The 9886-nt window shown below is 37.2% G+C and overlaps 1 protein-coding gene across 1 annotated transcript; it reads left to right on the forward strand.

The window, feature by feature from the left end:
* The first annotated feature begins 1349 nt into the window (after positions 1–1349).
* On the forward strand, positions 1350–1925 carry LOC113296013 (ribonuclease H-like). The gene has a single exon (XM_026544344.1). The coding sequence runs from the start codon at positions 1350–1352 to the stop codon at positions 1923–1925; it is 576 nt and encodes a 191-aa protein (XP_026400129.1).
* The last annotated feature ends 7961 nt before the right edge of the window (positions 1926–9886 follow it).

Consider the following 9886-nt stretch of genomic DNA (forward strand, 5'->3'; position numbering starts at 1 on the left):
GAAGTTAATCTATCAAAGAGTAAATGTTTTGTGGGAGGTACAAGTAATACAAGAAAAAACCAAATAGCTGCATATTGTGGTATGATACTATCTGACTTTCCTGATAAGTACTTAGGAGTTATCATAATTCCAGGGTTGATTAGAACTCATCATGTATGTGGATGTATGGAAATGTTGCAAGAGAACCTAGCAGGCTGGAAAGGAAAAATGCTGACATTTCAGGAGAGATTGGTTTTGGTAAAGTTTGTGTTATGCAGTATCCCAATTTTCAACATGTCAGTGTACAAGTGGCCAAAAAAGTGTTAAAGGAGAGTGAAAATATTATAAGGAACTTCCTTTGGTCTGGAGACCCTTTTGTAAGAAAAACAGTAAATTTAAAATTGGAGAAAACTTGCTCTCGTCTAGAAGAAGGTGGCTTGGGCAATAGACAATTGAAAGTAATAAACAAAGAAATGTTAATGAAATTATGCTGAAAATCCAAAATGGAAAGGATGAATGGGCTAAAATTTTTCAAGGAAAGTTCCAAGATAAAAATTTCAACTGGATTGAGTATTACAAAAAGTCATCTATATGGCAAGGTATCAAATGAGTTGTTGCAGATGTATTTGAGCATTCAAGATGGTTGGTAGGGATGGGAAAAATATCTCAGTATGGAATGATATTTGGATAAAAGAAAGGCCTTTAAAAGATATCTTCCCTGACAATTCCACTATGTTACAGAATCCAAACATGAAAGTTGCAGATTTGATGACAGATGGAGAATGGCAGATTCCAAATAACCTTCTTGAATATTTTGAAATTTCAGAGTTACCAGTTATGGATTGCAATGAAGATAGAAAAATATGGAGTGCAAATACTTCTGGTGAGTTTACTGTTGCTTCTGCTTCTGAAATTATTAGAAAAAAATTTCATCCTGTACATTGGGCAAAAACTGTGTGGCACAAGAACGTTCACCCAAATGTTTCTAGCAATGTATGAAAGATAGTGAGAGGAGTAGTTCCATCAGATGAAAAAATGAAACAAAAAAAAATCAATTAGCATATAGATGCCCTTTCTGCAAAAGGAGGAGGAAAATTTAGAGCACATCTTTCAGTGAATTAATATGGAGTTGGCTTGGGGGTATCTTCCAATTCATCAATCCTAAGTCAATTGCAGATATAATCAATTTGGCTAAGCATAAGAGTCCAGCAGTGAAAGAAGTATGGAGAGTGGCAACTCTAGTTACTGTGAAGGAAATATGGTTTTTGAGAAACATAATTGTCTATGAAGATAAGCAAATAAATATAATTAATCTGAATCAAAGGATTCTGCATTTTATAAAAGAAAGTGAAGTGAGAATGAATAAAAATATGTGGGATTCTGCTTATGACCTACAACTTTTAAAAAAAATTGATTTGAAATGCAGAAAAGTGAAGACAACAAGAATTAAAGAGATTTTCTTCCAACTTCCTAAGCCTCCCCACATCTTGAGATGCTATGATGGTGCTTCAAGGGGCAATCCTGGTGATGCAGGTTATGGGTTCATATCTAGACATTGGAATGGAGAGTACTTATTTGCTATATCAGGAGGTTTAGGTCTGGCTACTAACTTCATGGCAGAAGTATTTGCAATCTTATGTTCAGGAGAATGGGCTATCAACAACAATTTCTTTAGTGTTTGTTTTCAAACAGATTCACAAGCAGCTATGACAGCTTTTCAGACAGGAGCAGTACCATGGTGGGCCAAAACAAGGTGGAACAAAATAAAAAGCTGTCTTCAAGAATGGTATTTTGCTCATAGTTATAGAGAGAAAAAATTTTCAGCTGACTTGATGGAAAAAAGAGATGCAGGTCTAGCCAAGGGAGAAAGAAAATGTTACAGAACAAGACCTAACTTCATCAGAACATTAGAGATACTAGACAAACCATATTACAGATTCTGCTAAAATCAGTTTTTTATAATGGGCTCCAATTTTAAAATTCTTGTCTGTTTTTGTTTAAAGCCCAAGTTTATAATGGGATTATTTTGTAATTTGTGACACTTATTTTGGTTTAATAAATTTTAATATTACCAAGCAAAAAAAAGTGTGTAGTTCGACCAGCTAGGGATGAAGGTGAGCCGTCGGTGAACACACTGGCACCTATTTGATCGTCCAAAAAACGATCTAAGCCTTCCAACTTTGCTGGCTAAGTTGGACGGATGCAGTAGTTTTTAGACCGTTATGGTCGGTCTTAGCTCGTTTGAGCTTCTCCTTCGACAGCGCGACCATCCCGGTTCTGGCTAGCGACCAGGGATGCTTTGGATGAATTAAAAAGATTCCGCTCAGCTGGGATGATAGTGGGTACGCCGGTGAACACCATGGAGTTTGCCTAGTTTTGTTGGGAAGAGGTTAAGCTTGTTGAATTGGGTCGTCAAATCGTATGGCCGTGATCGTTTTTGAGACTGACATGGGCAGTCTAGATTAGATTCCTTAAGGAATTAGGCGCATCGCCAACCAACTTCGAACTTTATTTAAAAGTGGTGTGGCGGGTTTAAAGCGATCTGATTGGTCGATAGGAAATGGGGCGTCAAGCAGCAACATGAAGTGTGGCCGGTCGACCACAGGTGGCGCCTGCTGAGGCGAATTGGTTGGACGAATGGCACGGCCACGCCTCCTCTTGCTGCTGCTTCTATTTGCCGCAGCTCCTCTTTATTTTTGATTTCTGATTTCTTGTAGGTAGATCCATGGCGGATTGATTTCATAGCTTACCTAGGTTTGGTGCGCAGGGCGCAAAAACCTAATTTTTGCAAATTGATAAAATTAGGTTAAATGACTGAATTTTGCGAGTTGCCGCAAAACCAATCAATTTTTTGGTGAATTTTGTGCGCTCATACAAAATCACTAATTATGTTTCAGAGGGCGTCATAACTTTGCGTGCCTCTAATTGAGTATTTACATGCATATTTTAATCCTGACACTTCGGGAAATTCATGCTACTCAGTTGCGAGCGAACATTAATTGTCATGTCATGTCAAAATCAAGAGTTTGGTTAGGAAGATAGCATAGAATGCATACTCGGCAGGCTCCGACATTAGTGAGTAATGCAACTAGGAGCTTAAATACTCATTAGGCTCTATACTAGTGAACAATTCATCTAGGAGCTTGAGTTTCAATATACTATGAAGAGAGACATGGGCACTCATCAGATTCTGATATATTCTTCAAATTCCTTGTGGAATATGGACATATCAAGGTCTACTACTTCTGATGCTGGTCAGGTAGGCAGATTTTTACAGTTGTCGCCCATACTAAAAACCACCATCAACACTTACATATATTGGCCTCACATATGTTCGATCATAATCTCTTGAATAATGCATTATTTGGATCCAATACTCAACACCTTGAAATTGCAAAGCCTGAAATCATTGGTTGGTGTTAGTCATATTGTCTAGCGCGAGAAACATGATTGTTGTAAGAACGACTTTGGGGGATTTATTATCAAACCCTAAGGTTGGTTCAATAAAACTTTGTTATCCCTGTTGATATGTGTCTAAAACACCTTAATATTTATCTATTGTTTATGCTTTCTTTGCTTAGTTTTCTTGTAAACTATGTATTTTATGTTTGCTTTTGAGTATTTAGGTATTTTGGAGTCATTTGGAACAAAAGAAGAGGAAACAGGGCAACAATGTTGGAGGCGGATTATTTCTCATTATTTACTTTGATTTCTTTATTTCTATCTGAAAAGTATGCCGGCTTTAGTGATGCAAATTCATTGTCTGAAAAGCATGACAACTTTAATGATGAAAAGAAATTGAAGAGAAGAAGCGGATTCGAGAAGTAAAAGATGGTTGTTGTTGGTGGAAGAATTCAAGAGAAGAAAAGAGCGTTTATTTGGAGCGAAAAGGACAGAATCGCCACTATGCTGGCAAGCACTACCGGGAACATAACGAAGGATAAAGGAATGTTTCATGATGGCCATTATCAGGCATTTGGGGTGACTATATCCATTCTACCTCTTACAGGAGACCTAAAATTGAGAGAAAATCATTTCTCTCAATCATTTCTTTTCTTCATCAGAGGGAGAATGGCGGCTGCTGTTCACTGCTACCCAAATTGAGCTGCTGAACCAAATCAATAAGAAATTGAAGATTAAGAAGAACAATTTGTTGCTGCTGCTGCTGAGAGTTTGAACCGAGATGAATCAGGGGATGAATATTTGTTCGGACCTGTGATGAAATTGAGTAATTTATTTGAAAATTAGGGTTCTGAGTTTAGTCGAAATCAACATAGAAGAGTTGATCTTGTTGCTTTTAGACAGAAGTAACTATGGGTTTTTCTGCCTAGGAAATAAACATTAGGTGGCAGTGATGAGTATTTGGAAGATGTGTTGTTGTTGTCTAGGAAATTGCAAGTCCCAAGTGCAATGTTGATGCAGCTCCTGGTTTTTTTATAAATGGAGTGAATGATTGTGGTTGCCTGAGATAAAATGTTTGGAAATTGTAGGTGTAGCTTTGTTGATGTTGCAATGCAGATTTGAGCTGTTGGAATGAGAATATTATCTACTGGTGGATTGGTGCTATTCTGATGGTTGTATGTTGAGCTATTGGAGCTGCTAATGAAGCAACATGAGAGGCATTGCAACTGGAGCAGGGAAGAACTGAAGGCAGAAAAAGTGTTGGTTCGGATGCGGTTGTGCTGTTTCCCTTGGTGTTGTTGCTCAAGATGCAGTGGTGGTATTGGACTCATGGGGGAGATGCAGATTAGCACCAATTGGTTGTTGCTGTTGTAGTCAATCAGAAAGAAGCGAAGAAAAGGACTCGAGTTACTGGTGCTGTCTGTGGTTGCTGTTATGCAGGGGACAAAGAAAATAATTAATGCTGGAGGATATGAAGCTTAACTGCACTGTGGATACTAGGATGAAGCTACAAGACGGCAGTGGTGGTTGTCTGGATTGCCGAGAATTCATCTGTATTGGTTGAATGGAATTATTTGTTGCTGAGAATGCAGTTGCGGAGAAGTTAGAAGGATGCAGCAGATGGTGGAGGTAATGTAGAGCCATCATGGCTGAGGCTGAAGCTGTGATGTGCAATGATTGTACAATGCACAACTCTGGCCTGTGCATGACTATGGCCTGGCAACTCAGCCTACTCAGATGAGTTAGCTGATCTGACTCATACTTAACTCAGTATGACTCACTGAGCTTGACCGTATTGACTGAATTGTTTGACCGGTGACTGGGTGGACTTTGCCGGTCACCTGAGCTACTTTTTGATCACTTTTCCGGCCAACTTCCGACAATGCAACCAGTTTTCCGGCGGCGGTTTTGGGGAAGAATTTTACATGGGTTTTTCTCACACATGGGCTTGGAAGACTTATCTCTATTGGACTTTGGAGATTGGACCTAATTTTAGAAGTGGGAAAAAAGCTACAAAAGAGGGAGTTTTCTACAACTTTGGGGGATCACGTATTCTACTTGGAGCTAAGGAGAGAGTCGCTTTTGTTTACGCAACTAGGGTTTGCTTTCGTATTTATTTTTCATCTTATTTATTTGATTATTGATTATGATGAACTCCATAGCTGTGAGTAGCTAATTTAATATTATTGGTTAAGGATGTAGTCCGATTCCGAGAACTTGTGCTTGATTAATGCATTAGTTTTCTCTCTTGATTATCGTTCAAATCTCTACTGTGTTTAATAATTACATGATTGATGTATTGTGATAGGATTTAGGTGTTTGTTTAGTTAAGTGGCCAATTAATTGAACTTGTATCCTTGTCCATAGCTATTTTAGGGTTTTTCATCAAGCGATATCCCCGAATACAAGTAGCATGATATGATTACGGTTTGTAGTGATACACTCTCGTAATCATATGAAGAGTTTGACCATGACAATTGCATTGATTATCCTATTTCCAAAACTTAATGCTCCTAGGAATTGAACTTAATTAGCGCAAGGCGTTACGTTATTCTTTAGGTACAATTCACATATGCATCTCTAATGTGTGTGTTGATGAACTTAGGAAATTAATGGAATACCTTGCTCTCTTGATACTCTAGGCTTTTGATGATGAAGAGATTAAATTATAATTCTAATCATGAATGCAAGCACTTGTTTAAGATAGAAGATGAACTCCTTGACCAATATCTCTCTCTATTGATTATTTTCAACTATTTTCATTACTCTATTGCTTTGTTTATTTTGATAAAACAAAAATACCCCCATTGGTTACTAAGAAACTAGAATTTTTTATAACAACAATTGCCTCTGCGTGGAAACGAACTCTTCCTTATCTTGTACTCCATTTATATTTTGTTGAGTAAGAAAGTGAATTATTTTTGACGCATACGACTGCGATCACCTGTGTGCATGGATTCATTGGACAAGGTTATAAAACTCGTATTGCATTCAAACTAGTTATGTAGTCTGAGATCATATTTGATTTTTATTTCCTTGAAGAAATTCAAATCTTTATGTATGCAGCCAACTGACAAAATATGTCAGTTTTTTCCTTTCGGAAATATGTTATTCATCAATTTTTGAATAATAAGTGCAGTATGTCTATATGTATTTTGCATTGAAAATTTCGTAAAAGACCAAAATCCAGATTATCTAAAGGTATCATGAAACATTATAATCCATCCTTAAGGTACATAACTATTATTTTTTCTTCGATTTACTGTTTACGAATTTTGTCAGCATAAAATTTGTCTTCGAAACGGATTAATGAAACTTCTTTGATGCTTCTTATCAGTATTACTTATCTGGTTGAGTTAACACCCATAAAAACATCAAAAAATTATATTATTTTTCCTCAATTGTCCATTATAGGCTTCGTCCCGTGTAGTTTTGCAGCCAAGGTTTTAACGAGACGATATATGGAGTAGTCTCAAGCAACATTTCAAAATATTGATGTTGTGCTTCTTTTATTTGGCCATGTTTTGGTCATTTAGATTTTCCTAACAAGGTTTAATGAAGCAATAAATTTAAATAACTTATATCTTGGTGGGTTTTAATCCACGAATCAAAAACTGGGTGTGGTTAATTAAGGTATTCAGTACACCATATCCTATAACCATTTCCTCCAACTAAAGGTACGTTGCATTATTAGCAAACCTGTTTTACCAACTTCCACATTCAACAGCCGATTGTATCAAAACAGAAAAGGAAAAAACTCCATTATTCAAGAATTTAGTCAGTGATCGGTCAAATGGAACAAGTCAACTCTCAGATTCTAGACCGAGAGTTTAAAAATAATATCATCTTGAAATTGTATTTTTGCTAGACTTTCTTAGTATATTTTTTTTATTTCCTTTATCAACTTTTTGTGCTATATATAGGTTTTCTTTTTTCGTTTTTGATTGCTGAAATTTTGTATCTTTTTGAATAAATATGATCTGCATTTATTTATGTATTTATTTATTTTGTAGGCGAAGGCTTTCAAAAAAGGCTAATGGTCCTCCTCAACTGTTGGTAGAAGCCAGAGAGGAGGGGTAGACCAGTACATAGTAGAATTGTTGTTTTTAGCCCATTGAGCAAGCTCATGATCTACATAATTACAATAACGAGGTTGTAAAGAAAAGATACATGCAACTAACTTTGAAGAGAAAAACTGAATGTCTTTAAAAGGGACTTTGCATCACTTTCTATGATGATGTGAGTTAGACGTTCCTCCACAGTTTTCTTTAGAACCGTCCAGATGGCTCTTGCTTCAGCTTCTTCAGCAGAAAGAACTTCAAACTCTAAGGATGCACAAAAGGTTGCTCCTCTTGTGAAATCTCGCATCACATACCATGCATCATTTGCTCCAGAGATAATATCAAAGGCACCATCAGTATTACATTTAATCCAACCAATAGGGGGGGCATCTATTTATCACAAATACTGACAGAGATCGAGGTAGAAACAGGCAGACTAGTCTTCCTAGTGAGGAGCATAGCTCTGGCTCTAGCAAGGACAAAAGTATGGTTTTCCCTAGTGTTTTGAAAGATGAAATTGTTTCTACTAGTCCAAAGAGACCATAAAATGGCCACAAAAAGACATTGATCATCCTCAAGAAGTTTGGACTGAGGTTCAATTAACCAGAAAAGAATCCAATCAATAAAAGACTTATTTTGGAAAAATTGAGTGTTTATGTTGAAATCATAGATGAACCAGACTCTGCTAGCAAAGGGACAAGTAATTAAAGCATGCACAATAGTTTCCTGAGGATCAGAGCACCTAGGACAATCCACACTATGAATATGCATCCTAGTGTGCAAGATAGTTCTGGAGGGCAAAGCATTCCTAGCTTCTCTCCATAAAAAGACTTGAATTCTATAAGGAACTCTAACTTTCCAAATACGCTTCCAAAGGTTTTTATAATGGGAAGGCCTAAGGCCTCTAAGACCCAAGTAGGCAGTTTTAGAAGAAAACTTGCCACTTTTTGAAAGATCCCAAGCCCTCCTATCAGGAGTGCAAAGCTGACTTAAGGGAATAGTGATAATCTTCTGTACTGAAGCATTATCAAAGTGGGTGTTAAGTCGGGACACATCCCAACTTCTAGAATGAGGATCAATAAAATAAGACACTTTAATACTAGGATCAGGTGGGACTAGGGGGTTGGGTGTAGCAGAAGCCAAAGTAGGTATCCATTTATCACACCATGGGTCAATAAATTGACCATCCCCAACAATCCAAGAGATGAAAGGCTTGATTAGTTCCTTGATGACGTGAAGACACTTCCAAGTCCAAGAGCACTTACCAGTGCACTTGGCATTCAAGAAATCAAATATAAGAAAGTATTTAGCCTTGAGAACAGTAGACAATAAGCAATTAGGATTCTCCAGAATTCTCCAGACATTCCTAGCCAGCATAGCCAGATTATTTAGCTCAACCTTCCTAAAACCCAAACCCCCCTCAGCTTTAGGGGAGCATAAAATGTCCCAATCAAGCGGGTGCAGCTTCCTATATTTTGGGTCTAAAGTTTCCCCCACCACAATTTGCATAGGTGGGAGTCCATTTGTTTACAAAGATGTTTAGGGATAAGAAAGGCTCCCATTTGGAAACGGGGGATAGCCTGGCCAATATGTTTAATTAGAGTAGTCATAGCAGCTTGGGATAGGAGCTTATGAAGCCAGATAGAGATTCTGGCATCAACATCTTGGAGAATACCCATGTGAGTTTGGATTTTAGATGCTTGGAACACAGTAGGAGTGCCAAGATATTTTTCTCCTAAATCCCTGCTGGAAATTTCTAGAATATTGGCCAAAAGGGATTTCCTATGTTCATGAATCTTCCTGCTAAACAAAATATCATATTTTTCAAAATTTATTTCTTGGCCAGAGGCTAAACAGTACTTTTGGAGATAATCTTTAATGACTTGAAAATTCTGAGTAGTAGCTTTAGAAAATAAGAGAGAATCATCAACAAACAAAACGTGAGTCATTTCAGGGGCATCTTTACAAACTTTAATGCCTTCTAAAATACCCTTTTTTTGAAGACTATCAATGTAGGAGGATAGAGCTTCAAAGAAAATGATGTAAAGATAGGGAGAAAGGGGGTCTCCCTGTCTGAGACCTCTTTCAGGCTGGAAAAAACCAGTAGGGCTCCCATTAAGAAGGACAGAGTAGGAGAGAGTGGACACGCACTGATTTATGAGCTTAACCCAATGGTTAGACAGGCCCATTTTTGTTAAAACCTTTTCTAGAAAATCACATTCAAGTTTATCATAAGCTTTAGACATATCAAGTTTGATGGCATCTATGCGTTCAACTTTTTCATTGTGGTTAACAACGTATATAGCCTCATTGGCAAGCAGAATATTATCAGATATACTCCTCTTAGGAATAAAGGCCCTTTGATTTTGGGAAATTATATTGTTCATAGAAGGTTTGAGTCTATTAGCCAGAGTTTTTGAAAGAATTTTATAAATAAAGTTACA

The sequence above is a fragment of the Papaver somniferum genome, chromosome 7, assembly GCF_003573695.1.
Source record: "Papaver somniferum cultivar HN1 chromosome 7, ASM357369v1, whole genome shotgun sequence".
Classification (NCBI taxonomy): domain Eukaryota; kingdom Viridiplantae; phylum Streptophyta; class Magnoliopsida; order Ranunculales; family Papaveraceae; genus Papaver; species Papaver somniferum.

What these genes read in the sequence shown, in the direction of transcription:
- LOC113296013 (XM_026544344.1), top strand. Translation starts at nt 1,350, where the DNA reads ATGTGGGATTCTGCTTATGACCTACAACTTTTAAAAAAAATTGATTTG.